General features: G+C 36.6%; 1 protein-coding gene across 2 annotated transcripts in view; it reads left to right on the top strand.

The window, feature by feature from the left end:
- The window catches only part of ZDHHC14 (zinc finger DHHC-type palmitoyltransferase 14), a 346,310-nt gene that overhangs the window by 249,412 nt on the left and 81,712 nt on the right, over positions 1-15,186 (top strand). For both annotated transcript variants that reach the window (XM_044671756.1, XM_044671758.1), the window contains exon 3: positions 9,077-9,235. In XM_044671756.1, coding sequence (XP_044527691.1) covers positions 9,077-9,235 — 159 coding nt within the window. The remainder of the gene's footprint in view (positions 1-9,076; positions 9,236-15,186) is intronic.

Raw genomic sequence — 15,186 nt, forward strand, 5'->3', positions numbered from 1 at the left:
ACACACACACACACACACACACACACACACACACCTTTTTTTAAATAGTTACCCATTTAAAATCAATACTGTACATTAGTTCCAAAGCAGAAGAGCAGTAAGAGCTAAGCTATGAGGGATACATGACTTGCCCAGGTTTACACAACAAGGAAGTGTCTGAGGCCACATTTTAACCCATGACCTACCTTCCATCTCTGGGTCTGGCTCTCAATCCACTGAGCCACCTGGCTGCCCTTAGGCTAATATATATATATATAAAACCCTTGTACAGGTATCATATATCTTAACATTTATTTTAAAGCATATTTACATTAAAATACCAAAAACTAATTGATGGAAGAGAAACATTTCACACATTTCATAAGTCCTCAAATGCATTTTTATCATTTTTTTTTAATTACAAACCTAACAGTCTTTACAACCTGAAACACTCAAAGGGGGTAGTAGGGGATAGTGAACATCTTGGTAGAATATTTTCTTTTAAATGATAATGTTAAATTTAACATTTTTGTCATGAAATTGTTGAAATGTTTTGTTTCTGTCTCATCCTCAACTTTTCTTCCAGAAGATATATTATTAGAGACAAAATTATCACAGTTCTCTCCTCTGAAGAGAAATGCCTCAAGACATACACATTCTGTACCACCTTGAAGGAGGAATGTGGACATTTATAGGCAGACCATTTGGCTCCAATTAACTCATTTTTAAAAGAGTTCGAATAGAAGTATATTATTTCACCTAAAATCTAATCAGCGTTTCTGTTTTCCTGGGAGTTTTGTCATCCCCAGAGACAGTCATCAAACTGTTCTTGTTAAAGTGCTATTAAAATAACTCATCTTTCTTAGAGATAGATGAGACCATTATACAACACAGTTTATGAGTCTTAAGCTCTATAGAGGCCTGATGAAAAGATGCTTAGGAAGATTCAGTAGCTGTGAAATCCAACTATTTGTATGATATTTTATACAAGTATACTTCACTCTAGGCAATAGATGTGCTCTGAAAAACATAATGGAACTCAAACATATTTTCCCATTGACTTATCATTTTCTGAGATGCCACTTTGACAGGCTCTTTAAGTTAATGAACTGTAAAACATAAGTACTCAGAGATATTCTTCAATTTAAAGGAATCCACTAGTGAATCTTTTGATAGAAAAAAAAGAATCCCCTGGTAATACCCCTTAGTCTTTCAGCTTTATAAGTTTGAATTTGAGGGCAGTGTGTTTTCTTTTTTCACTATAACTCCATTGTGTTTTGTAAATATATGTGTTTAGTAAATAATATGGGCTTAAGTGGTCAGAGAGCTGATGGGGAAACAAGAAGACCTGGGATAAAGTCCTGCCTTTGACACATATTGACTGAGATCTTGGGCAAGTTTTTCAAGCCTTCAGTGCCCCTGTTAACTCCCTTAAGATTGTAAATCACAAATATGGTGCCCCTCCCTAATGGTGGATGTAGTTTCCTCACTAGGAGCTCTCCAAGGGATAGAGATCACAGATCTCAATGAATAAAAAAAAAAAAACAATAACATAGTTCAATTATTCTTGAGTTGTGGACATGGACAGGCAAGTCTAGGGGCAAATAGATTTTTGTGATGTGCTCTTCAATCATTCTTATCAAGAGAGATTAAAACTAGCTATTTCTAAAGTAGATGTGATAAGAAATAGAACTTTTAAATATGCAGCTTATAAAAGATAACACATAACTTGAGGGTGTCATAGTATAATAATAAACTTTTAAGTTTTGTGTAGTGCTTTACATATCTTTTATATTTTCTGACTGTTTGTAGTACTTTCTCCTTGGCCTGGGAGCTCTGGAATTTGCCTATGATATTCCTGGGAGTTTACATTTTAAGTTCTCTTTCAGGAGGTGATGATTAGGTTCTTTTAATTCCTATTTTACCCTCTTATTCAAGAATATCAGGATAGTTTTCCTTGATAATTTCTTGTAATATGATGTTCAGGGTCTTTCTTTTTATTGTAGCTTTCTGATTGTTTAATAATTTTAAAATTACCTTTCTTGGATCTATTTACTTGGATTGTTGTTTTACTAATGAGATATTTCACATTTTCTTTTTTTCATTTTTAACATTTTGTTTTATTGGGCTTTTTTTTTGGTTGTCTTATGGATTTATTAACTAACTTCCCTTTGTCCAATTGTAGTTTTTAAGAAATTGTTTTATTTATTGATCTTTTGTACCTATGTTTTCATTTGGCCAATTCTATTTTTCAGAACGTATTTTCTTCAGTGAATTTTTATACATCTTTTCTCATATTTTTGTACTCATTTTACCAAGCTATTGACTCTTTCAAAAAAATTATCTTGCATCACTCTAATTTCTTTTACCAATTTTTCTTCTACCTCTCTTATTTGAATTTTTAAATATTTTTTGAGCTCCACCAGGAGTTCTTTTGGGGCCTGATCTCATAGCACATTTTTCTTTGAGGCTTTTCATGTAGCCATTTTGGCATTGTTGTCCTCTTCTGTGTTTGTTTTAATTTTCCCTGTCATTATAGTTACTTTCTGTGGCCAGGTTATTTGGAGCAGGGGTTGTTCAGTTTTTCCAGCTTATTTCATGACTTTTAACTTTATGTCAAAGTTTGGATCTGTTCCTGGAGTATATTGGGCAGTATCCTAAGCTTCTTGTGTCAGGGAATTGGAACCTCATCTGTTGACTTACTCAGATACTTCTTGTGCTGGACTTTACTCTCCTCTTACTCATGTGGACCTTTTCTTCCAATCCTCTAATTTGTCTTGGTCTAGAAAATTGTTTTGCCCTATCTTTTTGGTCCTGCTATTTCAAAATTCATCTTGAGAATTTTTTAAAAATAGTTGTTTGGAGGTAAAATTGGGAGAGCACTGGGAGTTTCTCTTACTCTGCCATCATAGCAGCACTTTCTCCTTATACCTTTCACATTGAGGAAGGTAATTATGCCCATTTTACTGGTGAGAAAGCTGAGGCTAAAAGAGATTATGTGATTTTCCCCTTACTATATAGCTAGTAAATAGCAAAGCTCATGAACAAACTCAGGTCTTTTGACTTCAACAAGGCTAGTGGTTCTTCCACTATAGAAGCACTGCTACATAGATAACTGTATTCCTAAATTTAAAAACTGGAAAACATATGTGTTTCTTCTTTTCTATTGTTCACCTAAGTTTTTATATTCTTTAATTTATGTGTCTCTATCAGGAATGAAACAATTCTCTAAGAAGGAAAAACCTTCTTTAAGCTTTCAAGATTCTTTGAGAAAAATTATGTATAGATATGTCATTTAGGGGAATAAATTCACTTCAAGTAAAAGAACTACTATAGTATTTCTCCAGAATTTCCTATTATCATTTCTCTTACTGCATTTTTTTTCAGAAGCTCTTTTCCAACCAAAAGTGGCAACAAAAAGCAAATTACTGAGGATTAGACCAGAATACCAATCTTTGAGAACCCCCAGTGTACCTCAAGAGGGTAGGAGTTTTACAGACACAAGTCATTGAGAGAGAGGTTTAATCACCTGCCATTCACTAAAAATTGTGATTGGAATGAAGGCTTTTTTTTTTAAGTAGAAAATTTGAAGCCCCTGGTTCCAGGTCCATTCATTTCTGACCATCAGCATTAGTGAGTCTTAAGGCTACTACCTAATGATAGCCATTTGTTTTCCTTTATGGAACAAAAGTGCATATCCAGGAAACGTTGGGGTAAGCAGGCATTGTTCACAAATCTCCAAATCTGAAAGTTTTAGAAAGAAATTTATAGGTTGTTTGATAGAGTGAGAGACTCAGAAAGAAGGGGTGGCACCACTTCTAAGTCTTTGTGAGGTTACATTATATAGAGTTCAGAAAAGGGAATAAGGGCATTTACATGATTGACCTACTGTAGGCAGCAAGTAAGCTCCAAAAGAAGGACCCCTTTGAGCAATTTGGGAATTTGGGAAACCAAAAACAAGACCAGAGGGGACCCAAACAAGCACTGATTATGATCTAAGCATTCTTCACAACTATCTAGTTTCCCTGGAGCATCTCTTGAGTTAAGCCTGACCTCTATAGCAAACTTTTCAGGTTAGACAAATTTAAGCCACATAAAGCAAGGTTCAAACTATTAACAAATGATGATTAACAATCAACATCTCTCCCAGTGACTTATGCTAGTAGTTTCAAAAGGGTTAAGTATATCACAAGATTGGCATGAGTAGCAGCCACTTTGGTCTTTGGGGGATGGATTTTCCAAGGCAAAGCATAATCACTTAGTAAGGAGACATTGATGGTAGAGGGTAGCTAGACAGTGAAAGGTAGCAGAACATTTTGGTGACAGCATAAAGCAAAGATGGAGAATGGAAATATGGGTGTCTCTGGATACTCATAACAAGTGTTCAATAAAAGTTTGTTGGGATGTCAGTACAGCATTTAGCATGATAGTGCCAGAAAATAGTATTGCTTCATAAATGCTTATTTTCTGACAAACTGAGTCAGCCCTAATTAATCTCATATTGTATATACATCATTATAACTAGTATAGATACTAGGTATTTACACAGTGGCTTTAATTTTTCAGTATTAAAATCACAGAGAAAACATATATTGTCATCTATTACCAATTTTATATTTAAAATAACCCTGCAAGGAGAAAAGGCAATTTATTCCCCTTAAGTTAATAGAGACCTGAATCTAGAACGCAGGTCTCCTGCCTCCCAATCCCCATTCTACTAGTCCACACTTTTAAGTTTTATAGCTATATTACAAATAGGCATAAGAGTTTATTTGTGTTTCTCTTTTGCTTCCCTCTCCTGAGTGCTAGTTTAACACATCAATTCAAATTTGCCCTCCAGCTAAACTTTAAAACAAATTTATGAGCATATAAAGATGAGGTTTAGAATTGAAAGATCAATAGAACCTGAAATAAGGATTTCTCACCAACAGATTTATCAATGGCCAATCTGAAATTTAGTAAGTAAATCTTTCTTGGTGTTCATTTTTGTCCTGAAAAGCTAATGAAAAACTCAGGGGACTTTTGATTAAAAACAAGTTGCTATCCTGGCTTTTAAAAAAATCCTACATCAGATCTTGCAACCTTACTATCTTCTAACTTTACTTGCCATCTGCTTTTAGGGAAACATCATGCCAATGACATGAATGACTATTTACTTTGAATTTAGGCTTAGTTCCCTTATGATTGGTTTGGGCACACAAATAGTTTTCCTTGATCCATGTATCATTCAGAGCAAAATTATGTTTGCTTACCTTTCAAATGGTTATGGTTCATAAAAACACTAATAACTCCCATTTACCTAGCATTTCAAAGTTTGCAAAGTTCTTCCATCTGTTCAATCTTCAACAAACATTTATTTAGAGACTTACTCTGTGCAGAGTTAGGGCAGCTAGATGATACAGTGAATAGAGTACCAGGTCTGGAGTCAGGAAGACTCATCTTACTGAGTTGAAATCTGGCCTCAGACATTTACCAGGAGTGTGACCCTGAGCAAGGCATTTAACCCTGTCTGCCTCAGTTTCCTCATCAGTAAAATGAGCTGGAGAAGAAAATGGCAAAACACTCCAATATCTCTGCCAAGAAAACTCCATACAGTGTCATGAAAAATCAGTCAAGACTGAACAACAAAATGTGCAGAGTTGAGGTTGTTGCAATAGTAGATAGAGCACTGGCCTTAGAGTTAGAGTGACCTTAATTCATGTCTGTACTACCTTTGACTCATTGGCCGTGTGACAGTGGGCAAGTCACTTAATGCCTCAGTGCCCCAAAGACTGCAAGTGACAGATGTTAAAACTGGACAGACTTGCCATACTTCAGTTTCCCAAGCCAATGACTTCTCAAGTCTAGATCCATTTCTCCCCCACCCACTTTAAAAAAGTAAAGGAGAGAAAAGAAGAAAATAGCATCAAAGGATCAAAGATTTTTAGGTACGAAAGAAGCTTTGAAGTTGTTTGGTCCAGTCTCCTCATTATCCAGAGAATTTAAGTAACACAACAAAGCTCCCATAAACTAGTAGGTATTTATAGGGGAGCTTAAATCCAGATATTGCTGAATACAAGCTGTCTTACCTTCTATCTGGGCCACGAAGACACAAAAGTTGATATAATAGTAGTAGTGGAAGCTAACATTTATATGGTACCTAATATGTGCTATGAACTATGCTAAGGGTTTTACAAATATGATTTTATTAGATCTTCCCAACAACCCAAGGAAGTAAATGCTGTTATTATCTCCATTTTACAGTTCAGGAAACTGAGGTAAGCAGGGGTTAAATGACTTTGCCAAAAAAATCACACAACTACTAAGCATCTGAGGCTAGATTTGACCTCAAGTTTTCCTGATTCCATATCCGGCATTCTATCCAGCATACTATGCCACCTCCCTCCCTCCCTCATTATTATTATTAGTTGTATATTATTATATTAGTAGTAGTAGGAATATAATAGTAATACTTAGCAGGATATTTCTATTAATAATTAGTATTAATAATTGGTATGATTAATAATTATTTGCAATATAATAATAAACAACTGTTATTGTATCAGTGCCTACTATGTGCCAAGTACATGGTAGCAAGTTCTATATACTTTACAATTATTATATCATTTGATCTTCTTAACAACCTTGGGGTATAGGTGCTATTATTATCCTCATAGATATCCTTATAGATGAGGAAACTGAGACAAATGGAAGTGAAGTGACTTTCCCAGGGTCACACAGCTAAGATGCATCTGAGGCCAAATTTTGAACTCTGGTCTTCCTGACTCCAGATATGACACTCTATCCACATCTATCTCTCAGCATTTATATAGGACATTAAGGTTTGTAACAGAGCTCTCCATATCTTAATTGGATGAGGTACCACTTTATTTCCAAAAGTAGAAATATTGGAGATTGTCAGCTATCCTTTATTTTAGCCTTAAGTAGATATTATTTTAAAGGCATCACATGGGGCAGCCACCCACAGAATCAAACTCTGATGTGTGCTCAATGGTCAGGGCATGTACCAAGCTGACTCACCAATATCTTGGTTGCTCAGGCATATGGAGTCCTTGAAACTGCTCAATATTTATTTAATAATTCTAAGAAACAGGACAAGCCCTTGGCAAAGATTTTATCAAGGTGGAGTTTTGTCTTTGAGTTCCCACAATTCCTCACTCATTCCCTTTTCTTCTCCTTAATGCTCTTTCTTTCCTACCCCACCCCACCCACCCTCTACCTCAAATACTCAGTGCTCTGTGACTTCTGCAAAAGCCCAATCAGAACTTGTTCTCATATTATTCCTTCTCTCTAAGGTGATGGATACAAATGAACTTCAAATGTTAACTCTCCATTGGGTAGTTTAACAGTTATATTAAAAATCTAGGGTGAAAGGGATTTAAATTCTCCTTGTGGAATTTCAGGAACCAACCAAAGAATGTGAAATCTGGGGTGTGTCACCAGAACTTTCTTCATGGCACCCCTGAAATCATATTACATCAAAGAATATTTGCTCAGAAAATATTTACTCAATAAAACCATTCTGATAAGGAATGGAGAAATAATTGCTCTTCTGGTAATATCCAACTTCCCTGAATCATGAAGCAGACTGTGTGAAAATTTTGAGTGTGTTGTATAGTTCTATGGTTGAGCATCATCAATGCTGTGGGTCTAATAATTACACATACATGTTTGTGTGTAAACAGGGACCATGAAGGGCTACAAACATGAAAGATATGTATTTTAGGGGGAAGAATATGAATGTACATGTGGTTAAGGGAGGATATGTCTATAAAGCTGCAGGATAAATTCATGTATATATCTTCGGTTTATAGAAATCAATTTACCAGATATTTACTAAGCACTGTATATAGAACAGAGAAATTCAGATATAGTAGAGAACTAGATAGAGTGTCAGGAAGGCATGGTTTCACATCTACTTCTGACACTAGCTACGTGACCCTGAGCAAGGCACTTAACCCCTATGCAGCTCAGCTAACCTTCTCCTAGTACTTCTCTCCTAATTCATATAAAGCAGTCATAAGTCTGCTGCAGTGGAATGGGGGTTTTCAATAAGTGGAACTGAGAATTCTCCTATGCTAAAAATAATCATAGATCCTTTGCATTAGACTTGCTGTTGTTCTGCTGTTTTCAGTCATGTCAGACTCTTTTTGATCCCATTTGGGGTTTTCTTGGCAAAGATACTAGAGTGGTTTCCCATTTCCTTCTCTAGATCATTTTACAGATGAGGAAATTGGGGCCAAAGGGGTTAAGTGACTTGTCCAGGGTCACATAGGTAGGAAGGGTCTGAGACCAGATCATTGGGTCCGATATGACTGGTCCAACCCACTCCCCAGTGACATAGAAGAGCTCACTATTTCATGAGGCAGCCAATTCCATTTTTGTACAGCTCTAATAGTTAGGAAAGTCTGCCTTGTTTTAAATTATAACTTGCATCTTTGCTACTTCTATACATTTGTTCTATTTCTGTCCTCTAGAGCAACACATATTAAGTCCAATTTATCTTCCACACAATAACCTTCCAAAGAGATAGTTATCATACACCACCCTGCATCTTCCCCCTCCCAAAAATTCCTTCTCTAAGTTTACTGCCCTCACTTCTTCCACTTGTTTCTAATAATGCATCATTATACCAAAAGCATCATCAGCTGTTACTCTCAGCAACTGAATAGATACTGTGTTATTGGAAAGGGATAGCTATGCCTAATGTTACTTTTGTGCACCACTTTTTGAAAGAGACACAAGAGGCACCCTAGAGTATGAAGGATTCAAAATCCTCTTCTTCCTAAACCCATTCTTCCTAAGGGGAGCAACTATGCCAGAGTGTTTCTGGTTGAGTTTGAATGTTCCATGTCATTTTCTACATACCTGTTGCTTGGGGCTTTCCATAAGCTGTGCAAAGGCAAGGTCAAAGTGTTCCCAGTGCATGTTTAGGGAAAAAAATGGTGTCAGTTAGGGGGGGAAAAATGGTGTCAGTTACCACAAACTTCTGGTGGCTGGTTAATTAAAAGATCTTAGACAACACAGCAAAATGCCTGTGAGTAAGAACTCATAAAGTTATTGTTTTGAGAAATTTATTTTCCTTTTTCTGCTCTAGATATAGCCAATGGTGCCAGTTCAGGGGGGTACCGTCCACCTCCCCGAACAAGAGAAGTCATCATCAATGGTCAGACAGTGAAACTTAAATATTGTTTCACCTGCAAGATTTTTCGTCCTCCTCGTGCTTCTCATTGCAGCCTTTGTGATAACTGTGTAGGTGAGTAGAAAGAGAAACTCTGTGTGTGTGTGTGTGTGTGTGTGTGTGTGTGTGTGTGTGTGTGTTGTGTGAGAGACAGAGAGAGAGAGAGATTGTGTGTGTGTCTATAGAATGCTCATGTTCATGTTTTTCAAAAGGATAACCTCTTTTCTACTTTCCTACCAAGGGACATTGTACTAAAAGGAACTAACTATAGATGCTTCTCTTAGTTACTTCTAAAATGTGAAACCCAAACAGCATCTAGACTTTGAACATAGCCTCTTGTCATTGATCCCAAGTCCCTAGTCCTGACGTTCTTAGCCTGTTTTCTTACTCATCATTTTTCTTTGCCACTCTCCCTCTTTCTCTCTTTTCTCTATCTCTTCTCTTTCTCCTCTCTCTCTGTGCTCTTTCTCCTCTCTCTGTTCTCTTTCTCTCCTCTCTCTCCTCTCTTTCTCTTCTCTCCCTTCTGTTTCTCTTCTGTTTCTTTTCTTTTCGCTCTTTTCCTTCTCTTCTCTCTCTTCTTTCTCTCTCGCTCACCTTCCTTCCCTCTCTTTTTCTCCTCCTCTCTGTCAGTCTGTCACTGTCCGTGTGTTTCCTTGCTGACACCTGGCATTGCATACCCCCAAATTCCTCCAACAATATATTATAGCCTTTTTTAAATCCTTCAGTAAAAGTGAGTGAAATACAGCAGCTGATGACTCCTGAAGTCCCTTGCATCCTTAGAAGGTTTGATCTGTTAATTCACCGAGTGCTTATTTCCCAAGCTTATAGGACAACTTCTTTTTACTAGGCTAGATAGAACTCAACAACAGGCAGAATCAGAAGTTAAGCTGGGCCTAAGTACAGGCAGGCACACATGAGACATAGGCAGGAGAAAAAGGAGAAGGGGAAGAAACTTAAGAATGTAAGAATTATTATACTTAATCAGACCCATAGTCCATCCATCCAAGTATTCTGACTGACAGAAATAACCAGAATATTTTGTTGGAGACATTATTGAGCTGTTTTCCATAAAATCAGCCTTAAAGTCATGAACTTACCCAAAAGCATCACTAAGTCATTCGGGCCTTAATAATAAAATTGTGGAACTCTTATTGGTTAATTTTTCAAAACCCTATTTCTGTTGCCACTCTGTAGGATAACAAGTTCCTCAATTTTAGTGCTCACTGTTCAAAGGACTTCTTTTTTTCCCCCTTTGTCCTCATTTACTTCAACCTATTTTGAGTATACTGTGATTTGGTGTGAATTCCAGGTTTGTCTTTTCTGTGCCCTTCACAGTTGTATAGACTGTGATTGTAACGGATCTTAACTTTCATCTCTCCACATTAAAGATTCCTAATCTTTTTTTGTCTGTTCTCATTTGCTACCCCTCTGTGTTCCCTTGATCATTTTACCCTGCTATGAAACTTTGCAGATCAGTTTGGACTTTCTAGAGGCCTGACAACAAGGATTCTATAGAGGTTTGGTTCTCCTCTTGGAAGATATTTTTAAAATTCGAATTAAGAACGTTTTTAATTGGTATTTAGCCCATAAAGGCAGCATCACAGCTACTGGTTTATAGAAAAGTGAATTGTGTTGCCTCTGTGGTTTCTAATACGCGTCCTGATAATTCCCATCATTCTGCTAGCTGCTTTGCCTGAAGGAATCCACTGAGGCAACGTCAACACAGAACATTCCATCATGACTCCCAAGACCCTTTGCTGTATTCTCATTCCCTGTCCTTCTACAAAATTTTGCATTATTTTCTCCCAAAGTGAATGCAGTCCCTCAACAGATTTCTTACTTTGAGGCTCAACTGTCATTTTTATAGATAACTCTGCTTTTATAGATAATACAGCTTCTAGAGAGTTCCTGCAATTTATCATTGTTGGCTTGGCATTTTGGAAGCTGTAAGATTGTGATGTCATTTGCAAACTTGAAGTAGTCACTGTCTTCCTCTTACATGTTATTTATGAAAATGTTGAATCTGACTCATATTTGTTCTTATCTTTGAGACCCCAACATTGATCTTTTACATTTACTATATAAAGAATTGCCTGTCTTACCCTACCATTTATTTTTTGTCTCAGCTATTTTTCCTTCCATGATAAAATATTCCCCACCATTGTACAAGTGCTTCAATTTTTAAAATAATTTTTGAACTAGCATATTAGCAAAAGCTTATTATAATATTATATATACTTTTTATTATTATAAATTGTTCCTATTTGTACCCTCACATCCACATGTTCATATATTTATTCTCTTAGGTCATTATCAAAATACTATTTCTCTTTCCCCATTAATTCTATTTTGCTGAAATTTCAGTAATACTATCCTTTCTTTTCTGTTTCTTCAAGCTTGTCTGCTTGTAGTAATATTCACCAATGATTAGCTCTGAGTATGTCCTCTGAACCTGTTTTTCTAAATTAGAATCATGTTGGCAATCTCCCAGTACTTCAGGATGGTGGCTAGGATAATACACACAGAGTTTGGGCTTTCAGACCTCTAGAATTCTTTTTTTTTTTTTTTTGACTTGTACAATTTTTTGACTTTTACAAATATTTAATGAGTATTTAATCCGTAAAGATGGCATTAGATGCTGTGCTTTTATGCAAAAGGGAATTATGGTGTCTCAATATGCACAAAGGAAGGAAGAAAGTAAGAAGGAAAGAAAGAGAAGTAGAAACAAGAGGAGGAGGAAGGAGAAAATAAATGAGTGTATGTGGGTAGAAATAATAGAGTAGTATCAGCAATTATATCAGGTAGCACTAACTGCTAGAGACTGCCTAACCCTAGACTAGATTATATTCCCTGGAGAAGATATGAGGTTGCCTTTAACACACACACACACACACACACACACACACACACACACACACACACACGCAACTATTCCCCACTTCCCTCTCAAAAAAGAACCCAGAGATTCAAACCTGCTCCATTTTGCTTTTCTAGCTAATTAGACTAAATTTGGTGATTTAGCACAACTGATTAGCACACCAGTGATCTAGACCTTTTGCATTCAACAGAACAACATGGAAAGCAGATGTCACCAACCAAGAAGTATAATTGCAGAGTTTGCTATAGTTATATTTTTAGATAGAAAGCATTTATTGAACGAATTCTACTTTCGCAGCAAGATAAAATCTGAGTAGAATACTGGAAGCTTAGAATGGAAATTGCAGCATCTTTTCCCCCAATAATGAATTGGTAGATGGTTCCTTGGTACAATATATAGATGTCACTTTGCATTATGAAGAAGAAAAAGCAACATTGACAGGAAATGAGGAATACTTTTCTATTCATTCGATAAGATTGAATCTTATGCAAAATAATATAGGCTTAAGATGTTTAATTGGAGGCTTTTAGGTAATCAAAACCTTTTCTCCAACAATAACAGACCTGCAATAGCAAATAATGTGAGAGCATCCTCCATGTCAGATGACTTTTTTTTTTAAAGAACTTTACCTTCTGTCTTAGTATAAATTCTAAGTCAGAATAGTGGGAAGAATTAGACAATCGACGTTACGTGACTTGCCATAGGGTCACATAGCTAGGAAGTGTCTGAGGTCAGATTTGAACCCATGTCCACCCAATTCCAGGCCTGGAATGCTTCTAGTTGTACTTATTCCCTTCTAAGGTTGTTTTAAGGATCAGATAATGGTATGTCTATAGAAATATAACGTATATATTCTGTAACTAGATCACTTGTTGTTCTTTGGCCAAGAGGAAACCTGCCCTTATTGTCCCAGGAATACTAGTTGTTAGTGGGGCTTTTGAGCTCTCTGGCTGTGACTCAGGAGAGCTTTAGGTTGGCTCCCCAGAGAACTGGAGCTTACAATACCGCTTTGCTTGGATTGTGGTAGGATTGAAATCACTATCAAAAGTAAACAGCACGGGGGCAGCTGGGTAGCTCAGTGGAGTGAGAGTCAGGCCTAGAGACAGGAGGTCCTGGGTTCAAACCTGGCCTCAGACACTTCCCAGCTGTGTGACCTTGGGCAAGTCACTTGACCCCCATTGCCCACCCTTACCACTCTTCCACCTATGAGACAATACACTCAAGTACAAAGGGTTTAAAAAAAATTACCTTAAAAAAAAAGTAAACAGCACTGGAAACACTAAATTGAATTGGGTTATATCCTTTTTTTCTTTTATATCAAAGTATTTTTTACAGAATATTTTCTATTTCTTCAGTTAGATAATATTTGAAGTTATAATTTTTTTAAACAATTGGGACTAGTTCCAGAAATTTTGATCAATCTCTAAATTCATTGAGTAGCCACAGAATAACAAAAATAAAAAGCAAGTACAATAATAAAGCATGTTATATAGCATTTTAAAGTTTGCCAAGTGCTTTACATATGTTATCTCATTTGATCCTCACAATAACCTTAGAGCATAGGTGCTGTTCATATTTGCTGAGGAAACAGAGGCCAAGTGACTTGCCCAGAGTCACACTGCTAGTCCTGACTCCTAATCCAATACTTTATTTACCTGACCCCTCAGTTGCCTCCAAGATGCAGCTCAAGTAAACAGAAATATGAACTTACAAATTCTTCTCAAATCATTATTATCAACTGAATGTGTGTAACAGTAATATTTTTATGAAACCAGAGAAAAATGTAACACTTTTATTTTTGTCTATCATCTTTTTCCAGTGCTTGAAGTTTGAGGCTTCTTTTCCTGATGGGAACAAGTTTCTTTGGTTTAAAAGCATGTCACAGTATCTTACCGATGCCTGTTGGCCCCTCTTCTCGTGTTTTCCCAACGCTCTAGGCCTCCTCCTCTGTACTTCTAAGTAGTTAATTTTCCCCTTCATCTTACCCAGATCACCTGAATGGAAACAAGCCTGGAGGAAAAACTGTTCCTAGGTTGGTTATGGTTGAGCACAAAAGACTAAAATTACCTACAAAGTGGCAAATTCTAAAGAGCTCTTGCAACCATGGGATGCCAGAATTGTGGAGAAAAACAGGAATTATTATAAGCCTCAAGAACATAAGCCAGTTGTCAAATGCAGAGTTAGGCTCCTGGAGTTGCCATGCAGGATATGAATAAGATTTCAAACGCTTTATTTTTATTCTTGGCCACACAAAAAGATTCAAGCATTTAGATAATCAATTCCTGAAGGATTCTATCTTAATTATCTGCGGTCACTGCCCAGGCTGCTGCCAAGAATGAGAAATGTAATTAATTTTCTTAGTATAGAAGATAGAGAACTGTCCTCACCGTCCGGAAGTCTTGAATTCAAATTCCACTTTCTGATTCATATTAAATTTGCTAGAAAAGGCTAAGGCTTGTCAGATTAGAAAAGAAAATAATAAATATTATTAGACAAATGATATTGTAGTTATTATGTTTTGGCTACTCAATGAAAATTAGAGATTAATAAAGAACTTCTGGAACTACAGCCACAATTATTTCCTTAAATCACTATATTGTGGTCTCATCCTATTAAATATGAAAAGAGAGAAGAGATTAGGTAAACTGAGTTGGATAGGTAAGAGGTAGCAAGGTAATGGCTTTTTATCTCAGTATAAGACAGTTCTGAATCATAGCAACAAGGGAAATACCAAGTAAGTAGGAATCTGTTAGCCTCAGGCCAGGAGCAGTGCCAAAGACAGAGAAGATTGTAAATAATTTGGCCCCAAGGACATAATTAGAACATTAGTGGGAAAGTTGTCCTAGCAGTTGGTATCTCCTAGATGGAAGCTCTTCATCATTGTGGAGGGCAAGGTTGTGGGAAGTAGAAGAAAGCTACAACGAACTAGGGCAGAAAAATGAGCAAGTGAAGCCCAAGGCACTTCTCCCCATTTAAACTTTACCTTAAAAATATAATTTTTCATCCCAGCTCTTAAATGAACTCTGATTCTTACACCAATTGGAATTATTTACGGTTGCCAGAACATGATTTTTGTCCCCATCTGTCCATTCTCCTTTCCCAAGCTTTTTATCTTAGCACTTGTTTCCATCTTGGGGGACCCAAAAAA

Source organism: Gracilinanus agilis, chromosome 4 (genome assembly GCF_016433145.1).
Source record: "Gracilinanus agilis isolate LMUSP501 chromosome 4, AgileGrace, whole genome shotgun sequence".
NCBI lineage: Eukaryota > Metazoa > Chordata > Mammalia > Didelphimorphia > Didelphidae > Gracilinanus > Gracilinanus agilis.